This window comes from Neodiprion fabricii, chromosome 5 (assembly GCF_021155785.1).
Source record: "Neodiprion fabricii isolate iyNeoFabr1 chromosome 5, iyNeoFabr1.1, whole genome shotgun sequence".
NCBI classification, from domain to species: domain Eukaryota; kingdom Metazoa; phylum Arthropoda; class Insecta; order Hymenoptera; family Diprionidae; genus Neodiprion; species Neodiprion fabricii.
The window spans coordinates 8,261,997-8,287,253 of record NC_060243.1 but is presented as its reverse complement, the minus strand read 5'-3'; the positions used below and the strand labels follow the sequence as shown (position 1 = coordinate 8,287,253).

General features: G+C 38.8%; 2 protein-coding genes across 8 annotated transcripts in view; one reads left to right on the top strand and one right to left on the bottom strand.

Moving 5' to 3' along the window:
* Nucleotides 1-2,076: 2,076 nt before the first annotated feature.
* The window catches only part of LOC124182944 (E3 ubiquitin-protein ligase COP1-like), a 61,036-nt gene continuing 37,855 nt past the window's right edge, over nt 2,077-25,257 (bottom strand). For 5 of the 7 annotated variants that reach the window (XM_046570787.1, XM_046570788.1, XM_046570785.1 and 2 more), the window contains 3 exons: nt 5,756-5,871; nt 3,056-5,487; nt 2,077-2,387 (listed from right to left, as the gene is read on the bottom strand). In XM_046570787.1, the coding sequence (XP_046426743.1) occupies nt 3,441-5,444 (2,004 nt within the window). In that variant the 5' untranslated portion in view covers nt 5,445-5,487; nt 5,756-5,871 and the 3' untranslated portion in view covers nt 2,077-2,387; nt 3,056-3,440. Of the gene's footprint in view, nt 2,388-3,055; nt 5,488-5,755; nt 5,872-7,785; nt 8,086-25,257 lie in introns of those variants that run through there. The other 2 variants (XM_046570790.1, XM_046570791.1) reach the window with 2 other exon arrangements.
* Nucleotides 21,688-23,100, top strand: LOC124183310. Its single transcript, XM_046571642.1, has one exon. The coding sequence runs from the start codon at nt 21,688-21,690 to the stop codon at nt 23,098-23,100; it is 1,413 nt and encodes a 470-aa protein (XP_046427598.1).

Here is a 25,257-nt window from a genome sequence, read left to right as displayed (position 1 = left end):
TTACTCGGGCAGCTACGTATGCGCTTCTCGTCTCACGCCTCTACGCGTTATTCAATGCCTGCAGGAAGAGTCAAACGATAAATCAGAGGGTCCAAGTCCTCCGTAGCATTTTGAGTTACAAAAGGACGGTAATCGACGGGCAAGTCGTACGCGGTAGTCTTACTAATTATACGCGTAAACCTGAGCTTTAACAAAATAAGCTGTTTCGCTTAATGATACACCTGGTTAAATTTACGAAATCGTTTGATAATAATTATGTACCTGTCGTAATTACGCGCTCTTCAAACCGTTTCGTATACGCACAATGTCTACGTTTATGGTTATGGGTGTAGAATGTGGGAAAATAATGAAGAACATTATGAAAAAATTAAGAGTGAACATACAGACGGTATACTTCGGTACATTTTTTCGTTTAAAAATGAATGGACGATACCGTATTATTTAAAATTAGGAAAAGAGATAAGCCCGTTTGAACAATCTCCAGCAATGTTAATTGCTCCGATGATGGTGGAAATGAATAAAACAACAGCTACTGTTATTTATGAAAACGATTCTGAGCAGATTCCAATAATACACGCTCACATGTCAACAATTTAAAAAAAGGTTTATAATAATTAAAACGTTCAAAATGATTATACTCTACTGTTTTCGATCCGATTCTATCGCTTCTGAGCTTATTTTGTTCACCATGGACATAAATATATTTGTGCAAATACGGTATAATAAATATTCCTCAACAATTGCGTTTGCGTTAGAATCTGATAAGAAACATCGCATGAAAAAAACCAGAGTTTAATCATTTAGCTTGTGCTAAATATGAAAATTCTCATCAAATCATTGATATCTTAGCTTGTGTTATTCGAATTTTTTCAGTTTCGTTTTTCTACCATAGATAGAAGTATTATTTCATTCAGGCTGCACCATAAATGGCGCAAATAATACCGGTGGAGAGTTTTTAATAGTACATTACGTAACAAGGGAATAAAGTCAAAGATTATTCCCGCGGGTGGGCTTATTAGGCAAATGCGGGAAATGTGATATAAAGTGCTACTTTTTTCCCTGAGACGAGGGAAAAAAATTATGAAGGAATAATGTGCCACTTTCGTCCCATTTTTTTAGGTAAAAAAAGTTGACATTATGGTTGGGTCGGGAATAAAGTATTCTTTTCTTCCCTGTTTAATTTTTAACTCAAACCGTCAGCCGATTCGACCTTTAAACGTGAAGATTAAACGTAACCGGATCAATTTTTCACGTGTATTTCCAATTCGTTCAACTTCCAAGAGAATGAGAGTAAATTAGCCCTGTCCCTGCGACGTGCCCGGGGGGAAGAATCACTTCAGCTTGGGAGTGCAGCAAGGCGTGGTACTGTTGAATAGCTGTAGGCGAATTATCCCTGATTCGCGAATGCCTCGCGTGGGTTCTACGTTTACGTGTGTTTTGCATTTACATACGTATCCGTCCGACCCTGCAGCTGACCGGCAGGCACGCAATTTCGAAATAAAGTGTAAAGTATATGCCTTTATTTTATCCGCACCTTTACTTTTATGCACCTCCTTTGATATGCGGCCTGTTGCCAAAGATGTGGTTCAATCCTTGCGGATATATAGGGTTTTATGAACGTAGGTTTGAGCCAATCTCTGTTGTATACCGAGGTAATTATACACACGAGATTGCCGGAGCGTTTCGCGTCGGTGTCTTGTTTGCTATCTGTATTACACAGGGCGAGTGATAAACACTGGTATTTTCTTCCTCGCCAAGCTGATTTGCAAATTTCGTGTATAGCAAGAGACGAACGGAGGGTGCTTATTTCTCGGCGTAAATCAACACCCGGACAAAAATCGGTGGAAAAAAAAAGAAGGAAACTAAAGTGATGCAGAGAAACGCGATCTTGTTTCTTGACATGTACAAGAAACCGAGAAGAACAACGATCCCAGTATATTTTCTTAAGGAGATAAATTATCGGCATTGTGATTAAAATTCGCAAATTATTTACGTCAAGTGTTGATTTGCATTCAATGAAATGTGATCGATCTGTGTATGGAAAGTGTTACGTCGGTTGAAAATATAAGAAAAGCGTTAAATATTTCACTTTCACTCTTTTTCTAAATCAAGGATAAGTTTCGAAAAACAATTTTTACAAGAAAGCTATAATACATGCTTAATACCTACACTCGGAATAATATTTCGTTGAATATTGCTTCATAATCTTATGAATACGGTTATACGGATTTTCGATATCAAGAATTTCATGTTCTTCTTTCCTGCTCCGTTATTTTCATTCTTCAATCTCGTATTTTTGTGCAGATTCATTCGAGAAATCTTTGTTAGGTTTCCGTCCCTGCGATAAGAGAAACTCGATAGTGTCGTTGAATGAGATGTAGCACCTGCTAAAATGACAGAAAAAATTTATTTGCTAGATATACATCAATAAGGGTTTAATAGACTCGACGTCATTCAAAAAGAAATTGATTACAAAATCGTAAATAGAAGACGACTTTTTCTAATTGTTATAATTTAAGTGATCTTGTCGATAAAAGAAAGTTTTAAATACGAAAAATCCAACCCGTGAAAACTTTTCAAGTATCAATGTTTATAATAATATGTATTGTAAAAATTGGAGTAGGGCAATATCTTTTTCTCTCTGTTGATATCCTTCGCGATTTCAATGCAAATTTCATCGCGTCATTACGAGTGGCGAAAAATGACTCAAAATCAAATTTTGGCGCTTATAATTCTTTTTGACAAAGTCCAAAGAATTTCGAGATTGTCTTTGCATGGATACAAATTCAGTAGAATTACTGTCCTGTTAAACGATGATTAATTTTTTTTTTTTTTTTTTTTGTACCGACATCTTATACGACAGCATTATTTTTACAATTCGTAGTATAAACCTATTGGATATCAATAATTGACAATTTCCTTGTAGTTGGACATAATTCGCTATTACTGATGTAGAATTTTTCGTATCTTTCGACACCCAACTGATCGATGAAATCGTTTTTGGACAATAAAAGACCGTAAGCGAGGTGAAAATAAACCACCGTTGATTATTCACCTTCTTCCTCCAGAGATTGAACTCTGTCCGCGGTTTTCCGGGTGGCTCGTTGCTTCCGCAAGTCGATTCCCAATCGAAATAACGTGCAAGTCTCGTCATATCCGGTAGCGTCACGATTAACTCCATGTTCAGGCATCGCTAATGAACATAAAAAACTTTTTTCGGGTGTTAACAATCTCCTGTTTCGAGTCCGTAAAAATATCCTCGAAAGTCGTTGAGCGACCAATCGATAGTCCAACCATTCCGAAAATTGTGCCGCACACCAGGTGGCTTATTTCCACCAATCATTCTTCCCTCCGATCCCACGGTCGATGCAAAATCCGCAGAACCCGGGCGGTAAAGTTGCGGCAATGGCGGCGGCACATCAGGGTCTGCCGGAAGTCGGTCAGATAAGTTCGAGGATCTTGATGATCCCCTGAGAATTGGCCGCCACGACAACATTTGACATTTGCCGCCAGCATACGGCCGAGACAAACTCATTGGTCTCCTCCTCCTTGCGTTCCTGAAGTTCAAGGACACTCCTGGCTGCGTCAAACTTGTAGGAGAAGAGTTGCCGCGATAGTCCCTTGTAGTAAACATAGAGTGCGTTGTTCTCCGATCCGCATGCGACGTAATCGCCATCTGTCGCCAAACCGACAAAGTTCTTCTCGTTAACGTGCCCTACCAAAGATCTGAGGCAGTGAGGACTGTTTACATTCCACATCTTGAGCTGCGAGTCGGTACTTGCCGAAACGATGTTCTCGCCGTTAATGAACTTGACGTAGGACACTGCCTTCCGGTGACCCTTGAACACGCAGAGCGGCTCCTTCATGTTCCTGAGGTCGTAATAGTGCACGCAGTGGTCCGCGGAGCCGAAGGCCAGGTGGCAGGAGCTTCGGGGGTTGAACTTTACGCAGCAGATGTTCGCCTTAGCTTCCAGAGAGGCGACAGAGTGGTCAACGTTAAGGGACCAGAGCTTTACGCGGGCGTCGTCAGAGCCAGAAGCTATCAGCCGTGTGTCAACGTCGTTGAAGTCTACGGACCAGCACCGCTTCTCGTGCTCCTGAAAGGCCTTGGTACGTTGACCAGTCTCGGCATCCCAGACGGTAACGGTACCCTCGTAGTCAGACGAAGCGAGCAACGCCTTGTGGTACGAGTTCCACGATATGCAGGATATCTTAGAGCTGGATACCATCTCGACGCAGGGATAGTGGATGTCGACCGCGTCACGAATCACGGCACCGTAGTCGAAGACCTTTATCCGCTTCGTGACCCCGGCTATCGCGAAGAAGTCGCTGTCCTTGTCGAACTCAATGCTCGAGACGATGGTCGAGCTGTTGAATATATCCGATGAGTAGTTGAGCGTAGCGAGTTGACGCAGAGCGCTGTATCTTGAGAACTTTACGAGGTTTTCCCTGAAGACGTTCAGCCCTGAAGAGGATCCCTGGTTCGCTGCGGCCGCCGCTCTATCCCTTCCAAAGTGGAGCTCCTTCGCCTGTGAGTCGAAGTAGCACTTAACGAAGTCGTCGAAGTGCGCGTGCATCCGCTTCCTCCTCAGCGCGAGAACCGAGCCAGTCGGAGTTCGCGCTGCAACGGTAGGAAAAGCCTCGTCCCCACCGTCACTCTGCATCGCGGAGTCTATCATCCCCAACAGGCTGATCATCTCTTTTTTAATCGCCGAGACCTGAGCGGTGTCCGTTTCGCTGGATGCGTTAAGGTCCTCGACACGAGGACATCGGCTCTGAATGTCCCTGAGAATCTTCTCGACCTCGGCCATGTCACGCTTGATCAAAGCGACCTCCTTCGTCAGCTGGTTACGCTGTTCCTCCTTTCGACGGAGAAGGTGTTTGAGAAATTCGTGGAGAAGCTTGTTCTGCGAGGCGCAAGACTCCGCCTCAAGGAGCAGTTTCTTCTGCGTAAGGACCTCCAACATCACGTTCACGTCGGAGAGGCTAAGGTGAGCGCTTTCAGACGCAACAAAGTCGCGCAGACCATCGTTCGACGGAATAAACGACGAGGATCCCACCTCGTCGCCGTTTATCCACGAGTCCCCGCGGCCTCGTCGCAACTCCGCGACTCCTCGTAACCGCGTTTTGTACTTGGCGATGAGCTCGTTGAGCAGGAAATTGGGAAAGATGTCCTGCTGGCCGAGGGCGAAGGTGCATTTCGGGCACCTCGAGCTCACTTCCAGCGATCGCACTATGCAGCGGTAGCAAAATGTGTGTCCGCACCGCGTTATGTGCGCCTCGTTTATCACCTCGAAGCATATCGGGCAGAGGTAGTCGCTGCTCTTGTCCTCCAGGGTGCCACCGATTCCCTGCATGACGCTAGACGCGTTGAGGGGCCGTTTCAGGGTCGCCCGGGCCCCGCTTCGGGCCCCCGACAAGTTGGGACCCTCCTCGGCCGCCATTGCGCTTTTTTTTTCTTTGTTTCTTGGCTCAGCTTTTTGTTATCTGAAATGTTTAAAGAGAGATTTTCTGTTCAGAGAGAGGAGAAGAGAGAGACAGACTTGGGGTTAAACTTTTGGGCGTATTTGCTCAATGCGAGGTCACATTTGTATTTTAATAACTTCCCGTGAGCATTTCAACGACGCAGAAGACGACGACGACGACGTCACGACGTAGTTAATTCGGCTTATAAAAATATACTACATACTCCGTACGGAATTTAAATTGGGACCTTTCCACCGACGCGTTAGTTTATGCATTTATGTCTGTTTACCTTTCCTTCTCGGATAAGATCTTCAAATGGATGACTGCATGGGGCAATCAGACTTCAGTCTGCAGCTCTCGGCGGTTTACCTTATCACTCCGGATGGACTTGTGCCCACAATTTTTCTGAAACAGAGAAATATAAGCGCCCGATTAAGTCGAGGATGTATAATTCATTGCGCGGGGAGAGAGATTAGTCGTCGTATATGAAAAGGGCGTATCTGTGCACCGATTGGACGCAAATGATAATTATTCTTCACATGTTCGAAAGTCATAAGCGTTAGATATTCTTTTAGGTTTAGGTTTTAAAAATTTTCAAAGTTATTTAGTGAATTCATTGTTACTATCATAAACGAGGTTTGGTTGGCCAGAAATCGGTACGTTTTATTCATTGAATTACGAGATAGTCAAAGATTGAGTATTTGTGAAATTATTATATTCGTAAACTACGGAGAGCTCTTTAAAATTGAAAAATAAAAATAGAAAGTACTGGAATTATAGACAAAAGCTTAGTTTTCATAATTCGTTTCAAATCGCTTAAAAGTTGTTAAAAGTCCGTTAGATTGATTCGTTCGATTTCATCCTACAATGGCTCGTTTTCTTCGGAAAACTATTTTCAATAAATTCCTTGAAAACACTGTACCGATACTGATCATGATCGATAAACGACAACATTAAATTAAGTATCGAAAAAGAATATGTTGCACTGTTGAATTTGTAAAATGCATAGACTCCTGAATAAAACAAACCGTCGTAGGGTGAAATGGAATTGATCGATTAAATTTTTAACTATTTTGAAAGTAATTTGAAATAAAATATCGATATATAAATTTTATTTATCATTCCATTACTTCGTATTTTCGTATTTGTCAAGATATCTTCACAGCTCACGAATATACTGATTCGACAAATTTTCAATTTACGACTATCTCGTTATGAAATCAATGAAAGGTTCGATTTTCTGCCAACGGACCTCTTGAGAAGTCTGCATGAAAAATTTAATCCGTAACAAAACAAAAAAAAAAAAAAAAAACATGGAAGACATCCAGCACTTGGGTCTGATTTTTAAACACCCTGCAGATTACATGGGTTGAAGTTTTATGACTCGGACTTTGATTTGACAGGCTCTCCGAATTCCCACGGCTCTACGGCTATGCATTTCTTGTTTTTGCCGCACACTTAAGGTAACCTCGAGATATACAACGTACCAGCTACATATACGATGTAGGCATGTACGAAGGTAGCGTAATTATAGGTGCAAAAAAATTACTTTACATGCAATGAAGACGCGAAGTAAATATACGCTCAATCTTGGCATCTCGTTACAGCTATAAGCGATTTTTCAAGACGTTCCACTGTTGGTGAAGTTATTACTAAAACGAGACCACCCTCGAAGCGATATTCTTACCATTAAAATGATTCATTTTAAAAGAGTGATAAAAAAAAAGCAGGATGGAATTTTTTTGCCCGTTTCGGAATTTCGCAGAATAATTGTACAATCATCCTGCGAAACGTAAAAATGAATCACACGACGAATTGTGATATTTATAAGAAGTAGAACAGTAATTTAATTTTTTATCATCAAAAATTCGCGTTCTTTCGCATGAAATTTTAAATACCTGCTAAATAAACTTCACGTTACCAATTTCACTGAGTAAAATTGAAAATCGTGCTGCAATGATGTAGAATGAAACAATAAAAAAATGCGACAAATATTACGGAAATACGGAAATAATTTCATCGTAATCGCGACCTCTTATCCATCCTGCGGATGCGAGTATAACGATAATTGCAAGACAGCACGCGAGAAATGTTACGAAACGAAATATGCACGGATCGAAGATCGCGACAGCATAGAATCTGTCCGTAAACAAAGAATCCACAAGCCGCGATTAAATTCGCAAGAAACGTAGGTATCTACATACGTAAACACAATCGGATATATACATGTATGTATAAAAATTGCGGAAAAATTTAATCCCCCGTAATTTCCCGTTCACGCAACTACTGTAAATTTATACGTTTGAAGTTGCGTCGTACCTTGTAGATGAGGAAGATTGGCGGAAGGTTTTGCAGGATGCCGACAAACCGGAAGGAAGAAGCGAGTAGGAAACGTGAGCAACGGCATTCCGCGATACGGGACATTCGGGGGAAACGAAAGACGGCGCCAATTTTCCGCCAGCGATCGCGACGATTTTCCTCCTTGCGATTCTTTTCGTCTTGATTTTTCCGCACCCGCAGGCAAACGGCGCGATAGACACCACGTGGTGCATCATGGTAGATGCGCAAAACTCTTCACCGAATGTTACTCCTGGAGCTAGTCGAGTGTCGTCTGGAATTATATCTACCTAGGTATGCGTATTAGCAGAAACCCGGAGAAAACTAGGGCGCAAACTCGGGACACACCCGATCACTACGAGCAGGCCTTTCACCCGACAATCGATAACCCGGAAATTTTCCCAGCTACAATTCTGACCTGGACACGGTGAGCGTCGTGCTGCGTAAAGTTTGACAGAAATTTGTGACGAAAATTGGGGGTAAAACAGAAAGTTCTCAGCATGTTCGTAGATGGAAAAAACGAAACCTGAAAATCTTGGCTGATCCCTTTAGCGAGATATTCAATTTTTTATGAATTTTTCTATTATTTTGGATATATCAAGTATAGCGCAGATGTTCAGAAGAGCATCGGGTGTTACAAATCTCGACAATTTATTGAGCGTAATTACTTTAAGCCCGTTACAACGTCACGCTTCTAACTGCATGGCAGGAACAACGGTGACGATAAGAAGGATAACACAGGTCTGCGTTTTTGTTCTTTTACTGGAGAGTTAATATTCCTGAATGTAATATAAAACGACTTTCGTATGATATACACCACGTCACATTCAGCAGATTTAACTGAAACTGCGTTTAATTGGAAAATAGGTGCAAACTACAAGTTGAATGAAATAAACTTATATCTAAAGGTTTAATTACACTGCTCAGCAGTGTTTTTGTTGCGGGAAGTTGGCGCAGTTTTTCGAAATTGGCTCTAGTTACTTATTTTATCGACATTTTCATACATGACTTAAGAAAGCAATATTAAGATGAAAAATTCTACTTTTTATTTAATGTCTAAAGTTTATCAAAGAATATTACCTACCTAGCTCATCAGAGAAGATTTTTTTTTTTTTTTTTTGCCCTGATTTTTTTCTGTGCATCTTGGTCTTCGAGAAGGTAGAATTTATAAATAAAATCAGGATTATATTAGAAACCACCCCCACCCCCTTACGATACTAAAACAACATAAAAACTAGCGCGAATCTAATATAAAGTGAATTTTCAGATTCATATTTCGCGCCAAGTTTTTACAGTTGCTTGACATTTCTTGTGCAATATTTGTATAATTAGAATCTCTTAAGTTACCGAAGAATTTAGAAGCAACAGTTTTGAAGCAGTTCCAGGCATTTTTTATCTTCATACTAACGAAAAGTAAACATGAATTTACCAAATTACTCCTTTGAAACTGATAAAAGTATTTATTTCGGTAGAATTATTCTGAGAAAAGTATCTCTACATGTATATATAATAAATAACAAAACACGACGATGTGATACGTAAAAACTGAGTTGATATTCTGAATCAGCAGACTAAAATCTACCGGGACAATCTCTTGAAACTTGAAAATCAACCGCGCATGCGCCAAATAATTCAATCTCATTGGTCGGCGAAATCTTCCCGCAGCGATATTCTTGTCTGCGATGCAGGCGAGCCAACGTACGCAAAATGTCTACGTTTGAATTTTCAAAGAGCATTAGCATTAAATTCCGACCGTTCTTTGAAGAATCAACTTTCCGACCCGATAACAAATGCTTCCCAAACCTTTCCGCGTTACCGCCTCAATTATTTGATATTCTAACCTCGAAAATTCGTATCAACTACGTCGCCGGCAGAAACAGTTTGACAGCTGAAACTCGGGTTGGCCAGGCTGCGCGAACAGCCGATAAGACTCGCGCATGCGCGGTTGAATTAAAACTTTCAAGAGATTGTCCCGGTATACATCTTGTATCACGTACAAATATCCAGAAAACTTTTTTATCGCCGACCCCGTGTAATCGTAACAGAACAAGGCAGTAACGGTGACCAAGATTAAATGTAGTGTGAAATCGGGGACATAACCGGAGTGTCGAATCATTGTCAAATGATTGGTTCTGCCCAATCGACCCCCATCCGATGCTTACGGTTCGGTGCAATGGGGTGTAATTACCGGCGAGGGTTGCTTTCGCGGGCGATACGGGAAACCGATCGACCCCAAAGTCACACCGTAGAAGCTAAAACGATCATTGTTATTATCTTTTGTGCCGGTACAAAGCGTCAGTGTTGAACAGCGTCGCATTGAAGTGAGGAACGCGATAATCTCTGCTTTTATACAGTTGTTGCAGATGCGGAGAAAAACATTTGGCCAAATTTTCCCGTGACCATTGTCTGCGCTGCGTCAATGATCGAGGATTTTTGGTTTACGAGCGTGGAAACGATCCGCTGCAGCTGCTCGTATCATCAATTATGGGATGGAAAATCCGGAATCATCGAGGGTCGATACATCGGGTTGTGATATTTTAGAGCTAATGATGGAATCTCGGCTGTGCAGTTTTCCGGATTTTCGGATTCCGAATAAGCAAAGATTTTCACTATTCGGTAAATCAATCGTGATTTCTTTTTATCGTTATTTCTTACATTTAGTACGGAAAAGATTGTCCCGATTTCAAAATTATGATCAATTTTTTTACCATTTTCAATCTCGAAATGAATGACTTTTACTTTGTTTAATTAGTTACTCAGTTACTTGTTATTGGACAAACTTATCGGACGGTATTGAACAACATTTGAGATTCTTTAGTTACTGTCAAGTTGTAATTTATCGCGTAATTTGCGCGCAGTTTGAAAATTTGTTTGTTGTAAAAAAAAGTCATAAAATACAACAAAAACCATTAATATTAAGAATTCACGAAAATTATCAGTTGAAAGTGAAAGAAAATAAGTAGGTACAACATAATTCACATACTTCTTTGACAATTTTAGAAATTAGATCTAATCCGAAGTTTGAATAAATTACAATGATGTTGAGCTGAACAAATAATTCTAGGTTATTTCTCATGCAGCTGTTCAAAACGTTTATTTTGGTTTTAGTTTGATTAAAAAAAGGAGGCCAAGGGTATCAAAAAATGAAACGACGAATATTAATTTTCAAATTTTTTTAGAATAAACCTAAAACGTATCTCTTTCTATTCATTGGAGCAGTACGATTATTCGATTAATCATAGATTTGGAATTATTATTCTTTCGTAAATCATTCTCTCCATTAATTGTTTTTCGGATTAACCATTAACTGACCTTATCAATTTATCGTTTTTCGATTAATCAATTAATTGACCCGTTTAATTGATTATTATATTTCTATTACGGATTGATTGTAAAAACAATTAATTCAAGTGTACGTTTAATCGATTAATCAAGTTTTTATAGCAAAAGAAGAACCTTTTTTTCAAAAAAACAGTAAAAGATCTTGTTAAAATTTTCAAAAATTTGATTCATTAATCGCCAAAATATTAAAATATGTGAATATTTTCAAATTCCGAACGCACAAGTACGAATCCGTATCTGCAGTTCGCAGCAGGCTGCACGTTTGGAGCACCGGTTTCATTATGGCCGGTTAGTAACAATGCTCTTCCCTTCTTTCCCTCGTCCTGCCCAGTCCGGTACAACAACGATGCCCACTTTCCGGGGCGTATAATTTAATACAGGATTGAATTCCGCGCGCAAGCAGCACACAACCAAGGCCCAATTTAAATTCACTTTGGGCATCAGAGGCAAGTTGGAGGAAGACGAAGGAAAAGAGGGAGGGGGAAGAAAAAATACAACGAACGGAACGAGGAAGGAAAATAAAATTAAATGAAATATTTGACGCAGACAGCAAAAAGGAGCCAAGAAGAAGAGGAGGAGGAAGAAGCCCTTCTGAAGGCCCGATCCACCGTTCCTTGGGCCTTTGGTAGGCATATCAACTCTGCTACGCAAACTACTTGATTGCCCTGTCTGCCTATCAGTCTGTCCCGGCTGTCTGGCCGTCTAACCAAGCCTGCAAAGGCTGTCAAGCAATCACGTAACATTTCACGAGGCCGTTTGTGAACATTCGTCAAGGATATGCAGGTGGCTGAGCTAACCAGGGTGGTTGAAATTGGGGTGGGGTTGAAATTCCGAATTTGAAAAGTTCCGAGAGCGCGAACTTCCGAATTTTTTTATGGCGAAACTTTGAATCAAAAAAGCAAAATTTGACGAAACATGATGGTTTCAAAAGGGCGAAATTCCGAGAGGAGAAAATGCCGAGAGGGCGTAACTCCGACAGGTCAAAGTTCCGGAAGTGAGAAAAAGAGGGAATCTAAAAATCCGAAAAATTGAAATTCCGAATGATCGAAGATTTTCGATTATGTGAATTTCTGGTTTAGTAACATTTCATCACTTTGATATTTCTTTGTTTCGAATTCTCGATATCTTTACGTTCGGATTCCTGGTCATTCCGATTTTTTACACTCACTCGTTGAGTAAACTACGCGTGTGAGTGTGTTTTAATTTTCGGAATTTTATTAATCGTACCAAAGCACAACAATAAAGCCGAGTGAGAAAAAGTAGCGCAGAAAATTTTGAATAAATAATCATTAGACGATCCTTTTTCAACGCGCCTGGAACCCGACTGACTGGTTCAGCTGTGTTTTTTTCATTTTTAACGCATCAAGGCGATGATGTGCGGGTGGCGCCAGGCAGCCAAAATTACGGTGTTGATTAGTCCTGACTCGTGTGGCAAAACCTGGTAACAATTCTTTACTTGAAATTCCTAAGCTTGTGTGACAGTTTTATTGAAATATATATATACAGGGTGGCCAAAAAGTTTTTGGGAAAAAAATTCCATAACGTTTCCAGGTTTTCCAGGAACTTAAGTTTTCCCTGAAATTTTCCCAGTTCCAGTAAGTTACTAAAATCTAAATCTTTCAGCTTATTAACTCTATATTTGGTTCAAATTCATTTCGAATTAAAGAAAAATATAATGTACAAAGAAGGCAGTTTAAACCAACTTGTTTTTTTTTTTTTTGGATGAAAAAAAGTCAAGTTATTAGATCGAAAAATTATTTCTCATGGAAAACTGATATTTTCAGGTTTTTCCATAACCAAATTAAAAATCCCCCTGACAATGTCAGGTTTTCCAGGTATAATTCCATTATTATATTTTACTGAAAAACACGCGCGTATATCAATTTTACAAAACGCAAGATACAAAATTCATGACTTTAACAATATTGTGAATCATTCGTACTTGTTAGCGTCATAATCAGGATTTAAAAAAAAAAAACTAAGGATCGACCAGTTTCGGTTTCGGTTTCCAAAAATGAAGTGATTTCGCAATGGATTGAAGACTTTCATTTAATCGAATCGAATAATCTGTTACAAAGCTGTGAAAAATACTAGATTTCAGGGTATAAGGAAAATTTGACCAAGTTTTAACTCAACTACGTAAGTTTCGGTTGAAAATCGTGTTTCGGTCAGACGCTAAAAAGAACTTGTTTCCAATATCTCTTAAATAAAATACAGCGTTAAATTGACAGAAGTTTACAACAGTTTTGCAAATGCAAATTAAGGTACGTTTCCAAGATGAGTCATCACCGTTGCAAGGAATGAAATTTGCAAGCAGAATACACTTCGCGATTAAAAGCGCACCGACGTCACTAATGAAATAAAGCCCGCGTTTAGGCGCAATGATTGAATGATCAATCTGATAAAAATCATACACGTCACTGCTTGCTTTACAAACAGCTCAACGCGGTTGTTAAATTTAAGAAATTTATTTCCCATTTCTACGCACCGGTTTTTCAGCGTGCAAAACCGTGATGGAAAAATTGCTGCACATGACGCTGCTGCATTTTATTTTATCTTATTTTCTTACCGGTTTTTATACCGTTGCATTAATATATCATTCGCAGAGTCAACCCGCGGGCGAATAGGTGTCTGTAATTTTATAGCGCGCCCATCCTCGTCGGATGAATTTATTGTAAAGTTGAATCAAGGTGCCTCTGTGTGTTTGTGCAACGCTTGAATAATCGCGCATCGTATACATTCGCGTATTATACCTGTAATTAAAACAATCAAGAGATATTGCGATTCGGCGCAAAACCGAACAAAAATAAAGGGTTTAAATTGATTCGTTATAATTACTTTCCCGGTGAGAATAAACAACAGATTTATGAGGGTTTCTAAATTTTTCAAACCTCGTCTGTCATAAATCTCGAAACCAACTATCATTCATCGTTTAATTAAGCTGTATCAATTCACAATAAACGATTTGATCAATATCAGATGGTATTTTATTTCATTGTCAATGTTTTCTTAATTGATTAATAAAAGGTTATCAAACTCGAATTCGTTACCTTTCGGAATTTCATGTCTGAAGAAAAAAAAAAAAAAAAGACAACTTCAACAAAATGTAACGGAATAAATAAAGTGAGTGCCTAGAGACATGATTTTTATATTAGATAGTATAAATGCTACATCGTGACATTGCTAATGAAAAATTTTACTGCTCTAGTTATTATTGTAAACATCTGAGACTAGACTAAAGATTGGAATAATAACTTCGGTTGAATGTAAAAAAAATTAATAAAATAAGCTTTTACACACATGATTTTTATATAAGGTATACATGCTATGTCCTGATATTGTTTATGAAAAATTTCACTGCTCCAGTTATTATTTCAAATATCCGAGACCGCAATAAACCTGTGCAAAAGAATTCCTTATACACGCTACGCACATTGATCTGTTTCGCAAATAAAGCAAGACATCGTGTATAATATATATAGTTCAAAAAATTTAAGCGAGACTTCACTGAGACTCTTGATGTGCGCAGATGCGTGTATTATATATATATATATATTATTATATGTATTATATATATATCGTAAGTAAACTTCACACGCCTGGTGCTTATCAAGATGTTACAATTTGACGAAGAGCGGGCGTCATCGCGTTTTCTTCATGTACCGAGCTAAAAGATAATGAAAATATACAAAGACGGAGACGGTTTCTTGTTTCTACCAAAAGTAAACTGTGTATTACGCGATAAACTGACTGCGTGTAGTTTAATCAAGGCTGCTTAAAAATACGCGACAGCGAAACAATAATTAATCCGTTTAGAGTTTCCTACAGGGGTTGAAATATCGCGGAATGTGTTGCAGTCGGGGTGACACAAGGAAAGATGTCAGACGGAGAACCCGATCGGTGGTAAACCCAAAGAGAGAAACTTTGGTTTAATCTATTGGGCACGATCTCAACGAGGAATTCTTATACAAATTCCCCTTGTACTCATTAATTTTCGAGACCCTCCGCAAAGCAACTATTCGTAAAAGAGAAAAGAGTAGATAAAAAAAAAAAAAAACGTTCTCGGTCTATTCCACGCAGGTCTTAGATATACAGAGATTGTCGAGATGAAGTTCAAGAGTGAACAAAGGAAGAAGATGGAACAAAAAGAAATACCTGAGCGTAAAGAGCGAAGAAGACTGTAGTTTTGTCGTTTTATTTCTAATCGGGTTTCGTAAGCTTTTTTCAATATGAATTTTTCCGATAAACTTTCAAGAAATATGACGCTTGTGATTGGCAATTTTTTTTACACATTAATAAACCTTCGATATTACCTAGTAACTAAGTTATTACTGTCTAACTATCAATTTACAAACAACAGCCTACGATTTTCCGTAAGAAAAAAACGTAAGAAGGTTTGGTATTAAGTAACATATATGTTTCGAGTGCAATTTTTTTTTTTTCTCTCAAGATCGATAGCACATTGTATAAGAACGAATCTATTTCTTCTAGGCATACTCAAAATTTCAATGTAATTATCGATATTCCCTGACTTTTCCCTGCTGTAAAAAATTCCCCGAATTTTCCCGGATTTCCAGATTTTTCACTTGCGTACGAACCTTGTTCATTTTTCACCGCGTTAAATATCTTAAAAAATTTTCCTTCTAACGACAGACGTTACGATAATAATGAGAGATTTTTTTCGGCGAAGATTTAGGTCGGTAGTCTATAACGACACGTAATCGGTATCGTTAATTCCCGCCGCATAACAACGACGCGTGAAACGAGGCGTGGAGTTTTTAATTTGAATAATAACTCTCCGACGAGCCGCATAATGCATAGATACATACTTATACGCGTCCTAGAGCGGTAGCTAGAAATCGTGGAAGCAATGAGACAATTTCCTCTTCGGAAAACACTTTGTAGTTTACTCGTGCGCCGGTAATTAATGGGCACCGAACGGGGTTCGCGTCTCTTTCATGTCGACGTTTTTACGTTCTTTTACCTCCGCGACGCAATTCGAATACTTTGGTACTCTCACGTTTGCAACAAGTTAGATGCACTGCAACATGTCGCGGAAAAAAGAAAATCCATGCGGTATTTTCCATTCAACTGTGCTATTTTTCCTGTAACTTTTTTTTTTTTTTTGTCATAGTGTAGTAAACGAGTGTCGACGTAGAGATGCACGAAGTTAATATCAAAATTTTGATGACGATGAAATCAAACGAATGATTCCAATTTATTAACATTGATTTCCACCCTGTGTGATTTCCTATCATTTCCAGTGTACCAATTGATTTGTGATGAATTCCAATGATTGCTAACCATTCAAGGCGATTTCACATCAGTGATTTCCGGCTTTGATAGACTAATTGAAAATCCCATAGAAAATCACTTAATTAATTTAGAATATTCCAACCATCTATTCAAGTTCCTCAAATTAACGATTCGATTTCCAATTGTTAGGTTTACGATTTCCTTAAATTTATAGCTCTGGATCGGGATGTGATGAGTTTATTTTCATTGTTTGTACTTCCCGCGAAGTGGCGTGACTTCTGCTATTGGCCACGACACTTCTGACGTCACTGCTCGCCGCGCAGAGCGCCACCTAACGAGCCGAGCACAAACCATCAGACATATGCGAATCCCCGACTTATTTGCACTGCATTTCCGCGGGCGTTTGAACGATTTTTAATTTCTTATTTTTACGTCAGAACGGAAGCGTACAGAACGACACAGTTAACTATCGTAAATTGTAGTAGAAAAAAACGGACATTGAAGATTATAAAGCGAACCGCTGCGAGCGTCTGCTACCAGTTTTTTTACTTCAAGTCGGTTAAAAAAAAAAAAAAAATTGAATTATACAAACAAATGCTGGGAGCGGAACATAGGTCCACAGCAAGGATACCAGAGGAATGGGTGACCTTTCACCTTGTGCAGCGACTCTTCGAACGGAGTTAATGGGAAGAATCGTATAAAAAACGGTGCCTCTTACTTGCCTCGTTTCAGAAACAATTTTTATTTCTATTATGCGCTGGGCTATAATATCTGAAGTCATTGTATTTATACATGTAGGGGTACGAAACGTCGAGTAATGCTTACTTGAAGTCGCGCTTGATGTTTGTTGTAAATGCATTGTGGGATGCGCGTGTAAACGTCACAACGGTATAACTCAAGGTGTATTATTGGATTGAATAACAGCCCGAATGTGGCTATTAATTATTTGCCCAGCTGTTGGAGGCTCCCACCAAACACCGTCGAAATTTATATACATAATAAGTGTTGGAAAGTGCGCGACGTCTTCTATGATACAGTTAAGTGTCGTAGAAGTAGGTATTAGAAAAAAAAAAAAAATTATAAAATTCGTGACCGCCTAGCTACACCATAAAATTTATTAGGGTCGAGTATCATTCGAAGGGAAAAAATAACGGCAATATAAATCGCCGTCTCATTTTATTTTTCCTACGTTAATGTTGTATAACTTTTTTTTAACCACTTCCCACCTACGGCGAATCTGTTTTGACTGGCTGCACGAGCGGCGTTGTTTTAACATCCTGAAATCCAAGCTTGGCGTCTGAATTCCTGCCAGATAGATTTAGATCAAATTTTTATCACCGTATTTTCATCGTAAAGCGTACAAGAGCTGTGAAAAGCCTCGAGCGCTTCTTCCTGCATCCCGTGTAACTTGCGGGGATAAAAATACTCGGATCATGGGGTCCGTTTTAATGGTGAGTATTATAAAACAAGCTGCGTCGAAGACCTCACGATTTCTTGGTGGAAATTCCTTTTTTCGATATACGCGCAATAAATTTATTCATCGTAACGCGTAAATATACGCGTTACAATTTAGTCCGTCTTGAATTTCACTCGCGTTTTGCATTAAAAAAAAGATAAACGTTTATTATGAAAAATTCAGGAACGCGTGGAACAACGAAATTTTTATTTCTAACCAAGTTTTTGTGGAAAAGTTTTTCTAGATTGCTCGTTTCTGCACACAGCTTTTGTCCGTGAATGATCTCATATTTTATTTGCATCGCCAAAAATGCAACCGGTTGAAACATGAATCTGACGTAATAGTCACCGCACTTGTCGCTCACAACGACAAACTTTATACGAGAAGCTTGATTTCACTCAAAACCTACGCAAATGTCGTGTGAATGAGTTGAAATTTTCTTTCTCATCTATGTGCACCGAAGTTATATCAAAGAATGAATTATCGGAAGATACATGATGAAATTGGAGAAGAGTAATGTCAATTTTCGCAAACAATACCAAGAAATTACACATCGAACGGGGTCATTTTCAAATCCGCATATTTTCAATCATAAAAAATTCAATTTTGTTCCTATAATATTAAAATATATCGGACATTTTATCTACCCATCTAAATGCAACAGGAACGTACAGTAGCACTTGAAAGTATTTTGACAATATGAAATTCGTTATTATTTTGATCCATCATTATTCATATTTTTATTCACTTTAACTTTATTTACTTGCGAACGAGAGTTAATTTTATACAATTGTATAGAGCATAGAATTTCTTTCGATAAAAAATATTATTGATTTTTGTATTTTATATTTGTCTGTAGTTAAACCAATTACTATCACGTATTCAAAGTTTAATATTGTGTCATATTCTATTTTTTTTTTTTTTTTGTTTAAACCTATTACCAATTATATTCTGTATAAAAAATTGACCAATTCTCACATGGCAAACAAAAGAATCAGAATTTTCTACAATTTTCAAATCAAGCGCAGGATCATTCTCAGAAATGAAGAGAAAGATCGAAAAGAAAAGAAAAACGAAATATAAAAGACAGAGTTACGTATATATCATACATATAAATTTTTTTCAGAGAATAGCGAACTGATTGTGAGCATGCATAAATTATCATAACCATTATTAGCAGCCCGCGCAGATCGCGGTATTTTCAATTAGACATTAACGTACCCACAAGCGAATTATCATCCATAAGCCATTAGTAACTAAAGTATGCTGAGTGGGCACTTCGAACCGAGTCAATTTCTAAATTGGCGATATAATCGTTGGCGGAAATTCCGGTGAAACATTTTACAATACATGCAGTTAGCGGATAATTTGAAAATTTGTTCTCATCGGTATTCAAAAGTAAAATAAAAAGATTGCGGATGCCGAACGGAGAATCAAAGCCGCATAACGAACGGTCGTTTCGGTGTATAAGAAGCGCAATTAGCGGTCGATTGCAATAAACTTCTTCTCAGCGATGGGAAGTTTAATAGGTTTTTATCAGATCGAAGAATCTCAGGTATGAGACATGCCGATTCACGTAATAAGAACGAAAAAACCAAACAAAATCGATAGTAGATATTTATCAAAGTGGATCGCAATATGGCCTTTTTTTCCGTAATATGGTTATTTTTACACTCACGGGATCTGAATTTATATGCAATTGTTGGTAATATCGACAGTTGGGTACGCATTCAACAAGCGAAATCGTAAATACAGAAATCAAGAGGCACGAAAGTGTCTCGCGGCAAGTAGTATAAATGGAAAATTAAATACAATACAGATAGAAATAAATTCACCGTTTATCGTTGTATGCAGAAGACACAACGATCTGTACATATAGAATCAGTGATAAGTTTACCCGAACAAACCGAATGTTGTCATGAAATCAACTTAGAGTAACCATGATTTGGTTCTCAAACACTTCTCAGCATGTCAAAGTTATTGGAATACAAAAAGTAGTGAAACTCCACAGAGGCATCTCCGGAGCAAAAATCTCGCGCCAAGTACAATAAAATGGAAACTATCGATAAAAATTTATTTTGTAACTTAGAAACCACAAAAATGACAATGTGCAATTAAAAATTTCAGAGGATACTGCAACCTTAGCGTGGAAAAATTACGCGCGTAAATTTCATTATGAGGCCGGATGAAGTTTCGAAGCTATGAATTTTTATCGCATATTTGTAAATTTTTATACAAGAACTGTGATGTCACGTCGTATTGTCGTTGATTCATGCGAAATAGCTCCGAAATATGAACATTGATTCATAATACAGTAGATTTTCATTATACATGTTATATATTTACAAATTTAGCAGACAATTGAGATAGAGAAAAAAATCATAGTTATAGAACTAAATTTTGCAAAATCATAAGTTATGTAATTATGGTTGTTCACGCTAAGGAATACCGTCTGATATTTTATGCAGCAAAATATCTGTAATTTCGAAAAATCTAACAAACTGTTTTCTATTTTAATTTTGTATCAATTCCGCATGGGTTTCGATATTTTTCTTTTCTCGTACAGCAACTTCAAAATTCACTTAAAACGGAAACTTTTTTGTGCCTAACATGGTAATTTTTCTAGTACAATCTATAGTTATACCGTATAACAAACCACATTTATTCTTGAAATCGGGTATTTGGACTCAAAAATTACTCAATGTTTTTCGAAGTAACAACTCATCCCGAAGAAAAAAGACGATAGTTTGTTTTATGACGCCAATTCGTCAACTTCGAGAGCTCAAAACTGTAAGAATGCGCGTAACAAACAACTTTTTATAGTAATCGTCGGATTCCTTCACCTCCAAAAATACTTAAAAAAAAAACCCATGCTTTCAAAAGTAAATATTTACCTGAGACACCAAAAACATTGAATTACTTTACGACGCCATTTCCAGATTCTTTGCCACTTATGACACAGGCACACTTGACGCCGTTATAACGCCTTGACACTTTCGGACTTCGGGATTTTGACCCGGTCGATTCCACGTGGGAAACTCCTTACCGTTTGAAAGCGTTCAGTGACAGCGAGCGACTCGACTGCTGAGTTTCGGCGATTCGCCGCCAGATGGCCAGATGACTTGGCAATTGGGTCAAAAGCTACGCTTTCACTGCGCCAAACAGTCTTGCCTCGACGTTTACGATCGGAACTCTGCGCTCCGCCGGATTCTGCTAACTCGTCAACAAACACTTATCGTCTCAACCACGGTCTTACGTACAGCTCTTTGAAGCAAGTGAAATTTGAGTGGTGGGGGTAGCCACGTTGTTGTCCACATTTTTTTTGCCACTACTGGCCACTACGCAGTGCTGTCTGTTATTCATAGACATATGAGTGAGATTGCAACGTAAGGTTACCTGTGTATGAGTATCAAAAAGATTGGTTAGGGTTCCGCCAAATAATAATAATAAGCTTATGAATAACTCGTAGCGCCGCTCTTGTGCCCGTAAGTTGTACTTTTGTTTCGGACGTGAACTGACGACCCCCCACCACGTTCGTTGCAAGACCTGTATGTGGGACCGTGGTCTCAACACTGGATTCGCTATTATGGTTTCATTTTTAGAAGAGCATTCTTATGCTAAGAGGCCGGAGGTGGAATTTTCGGAGCCATCCCAGCCTAAAATATGGTTTGTGGATTGTGAGAAGGAAATTCCATCTGAGAACGAAACGAAAGGACTTTTAGGCTTCTCTGACAATGAGACGGAACCGTTTCAAGATGGCGGAAGTGAGTTCGATTCCGATGAAACTAGTTCGAGTGACGGGGAGGAAATAAGGGGTTCAAGCTACGAAGATGATGCAAAGAGTTGAGGAGGACGAGGAGGATATTGATACTATAAAAAGTAGAGAGGCCCGAAGGTGGAACGACACGTGGGAACCTAACCTAAGAAAATATAAGTTTTGGAAATACCCTGGACTTGAAGTGAAGTTATCGTCCGATGAACCAATAGACTGTTTCCACCTATTTCTTATAAAGGACCTGCTTCAAATTATAGTGGCTGAAACAAACCTATACGTGAGAAAATTGATATTAAGCTATCGGAAAAAGAATAAGAAAACAAGATTATCCAAGTGGAAGCCTCTGACACTTAAAATATTGAAAACTTTTCTAGGCTTGTGGATCCACATGAACCATATTCGCGTAAACCGATTGAAAAATTATTGGAAAACCGAACTTTTGTACAATTTCCCTTGTTTCAAAGAATATATGAGCAAAAGTCGCTACATGATGATCTTGAAGTGCTTACAGTTTTCTAATTACCCTCAAAAATGGGACCGTTTGTCAAAAATCAGATGGTTTCAAGAATATTTCGACCAAAGAATCGGTGATATTTACTACCCACACAAAGAACAAACCTTGAATGAATCGTTCGTGCTGCCGAAAGGCAAACATCAGTCAAAACGCATATCGAACCTTGTATTTTACCTTACGAATAATTACACCGACACGGGACATTCTTTGTACATGACCGATTGTTACAAAAGTATTGCTCCGTGCGAAGAGCTCTATCAGAATCGAATATACGTTACTGGAACCCTGAAATGGAACAGTAGCGGAAATCCACCTGAAGTAACTTGTAAAAAGCTTGCAAAAGGTGAAGCTGTAGTAAAATATAATAGTCCAGGAATTGCGAATGTAAAGTGGCGTGACAAAAAAGAGGTTTTATTCATTTCCACCGAGTTCAAAGGTCAAATGATGAAAGCGAGAGTCAAACAAGATGGCACTAGAACCCCGAAACCTATCTTAAAATACAACGAAATCATGGCAGCAGCCGATTGGCAAAACGAAATGCTCGCCTATTATATGTGCGAGAAAAGAACCGGTAGGTGGTACAAAAAGATCGGAAATCACATTATATCGATCATGCTTCTAAACGGCTATTATCTCTACAACGAATATTCCACCAAGAAGAAAAAGATATCTTATGACGGTTACCGGCATAATATTACAAAGATTCTTTTGAGCCAAGTGGAGAGACGAATTGCGGAACGTCCTGAAACAGATTCTGCAAATCCGGTTAGACATTTGCCTGAAAGAACTCCGGTTAATGAGAATGGACGCCAATCGCGAAGACAATGCAAAGTCTGCTACAAAAAGAAGCAAAACCATAAATTTATTCCTTTTTATTGTCCATCTTGCCCAGAAAAACCAGCAATATGTCCCGGAAAATGTTTCAAAACATGTTATAAACATGTTAAAACGTAACCGTTCAAGTTTTAAATCACATAATGAAACTTACGAAACTTTGGTTTCTAATGCACCGATTCAATCGAGTCGTGTTCGATAACTTTTTTGGACTCGAATAATCGATGCATCGATTAATTTCAGCTTAGTGCCCATCGCTGGCAAAAAGTCGTTCGAGGATATCGAAAAATTTCGTATTATGCGGTGTGATCGGATTATACGGTTATAAACATAATCGTGACGGCGTGAAAATCGAAAATTCGAAGAGGCGTGTACTTCACATACCGAAAAAAAACTCTTCGATGCGTGGGTGTATAATAATAATAAATACTGTATATGGTATAAAATATCCTTCGCCATGATCTCTCCTCGGTTTAATCGAACAAGCGATCGGCGTCGGTGTGACGCAGCCTCTTTCTTATTCTCTTCCCATTTTTCTTATTATTAAACCTTTATCTCGAATCGCTCGTACCGCGTGGCATCGATCGAGAGATAAACGTTTCTCTCCTCCCTGCAGCACGCGCTGGGCCGCCTTTTCCGTTTGTATGCAAATTCAGCGTTCCAACTTCTATGCCATACACCTATACGTAGGTACACTTAGGGACAATGAATCTGAGACGGCTAATTTTTTACACCAGACAGTTATGTTGGCAACACAGAGAAACCTACAGCGCCACAGCCGGCCGAACGCGAACTAAACTCAATCTCAATAAACATAACATGACCCATGACCGTGGAATCTAACCTTGGAATACCGCGGGGATAACGACTTGTTGGATTGACACGTCAATTCTTAGGATAGATTCGACGCTCATGGGTTATGTTTTGTTTATTGAGATTGAGTTTGGTTCGCGTTCGGCCGGCTGTGGCGCTGTAGGTTTCTCTGTGTTGCCAACATAACTGTCTGGTGTAAAAAATTAGCCGTCTCAGATTCATTGTCTCCAAGTGTACGTGTATCGCGTACCTTGTTCCTGAAAATTTACATCCCTTCGCATCACGGCGTGTATATTGCAGGTGGATATACGGGGACGCGGACGTAAGGAAAGCAAAAAAGCAGAAGAAAGGGACAGAAAAACCTGCAACCAAGGAATTATCTTCGATCACTTGACTCTTTCAGTCAACTTCGAATGATCTTTGTCACTTCGTATGGCTATTAAAACATAGAAAAACCTAATTTCCCACCAGAATCATCGAATTTTCATAGTTTCGACGTTTTTAAATACACCATATTGAATCCGCCATCTTGGATTTAGAAATTATCAAAATCCGACTTCAGATTCCTCGATCGGCGACCCCAAAAACGATTGATAAACAAAATTCAGGCCAAAATATTAGTGGAAAAATGTGTGACTGAAAGGATTATCTAATTTTTCTCCAAAAATACGCTTCGTAGATATATTAAAAAATGGTAAAAAAGTGCAAAAAGAAAACAAACAAATTGGAGAAAATATGGTTTACCATTTGTGATTTCATAGCAGTATTAATTCACAGATTCCCGAATCTCTAAATCTGGTTTTTCTTTTTTCTTTCTTTTTTTGAGATTACATCCATTCTGTCATTCTTAAGACGTTCCGTGTCGACGGCAAAATGACGAAATAAATTGCCCCGAGTTTTGTCGTTTTCAATTGATCAAAAACCAGGCATGCAGAAATAAAATTTCAACAATACTCCGGATTTTACATTCGTTTGTGCGAACGGTAAGGGTATAACATCGGCATAAAAACTGGGAAAAGGGATCCTGAATGAAAAAAGGACCAACCCGACGACGGGATCGCCTTCTTGCCGCGGGCCGCCAAAGGAGTCGATGAAAAAATGCTCCATTCAAAAGGCGTTAAACTTGGAAGCTAGAACCCGAAACTGCATGGAGGCCATCGGGTGATCTACTAGGGGAAGAAAGACGCCTCATTCTTGTCTCTTTTGTCGACAAAATGCTTGGGTTAAGTCGGGTTTGGTTAGGATTCACCCAGTGGTCACAGCTTCTGAATCTGAAGCCAGAAAATTGATTTACTCAAATACAAACCTGTCGAAAAATTCAACAAGATCTTGCGGTCATAATTATGTTTTTCTGCAATTTTTTGTCACTACATTTTTTGTGTTCAATTGAATTTGCATCGAGAAATATTGACGAATGTTTTACAGATTCAATCAAACTGTATATTATGCGGTAACAAAATAATT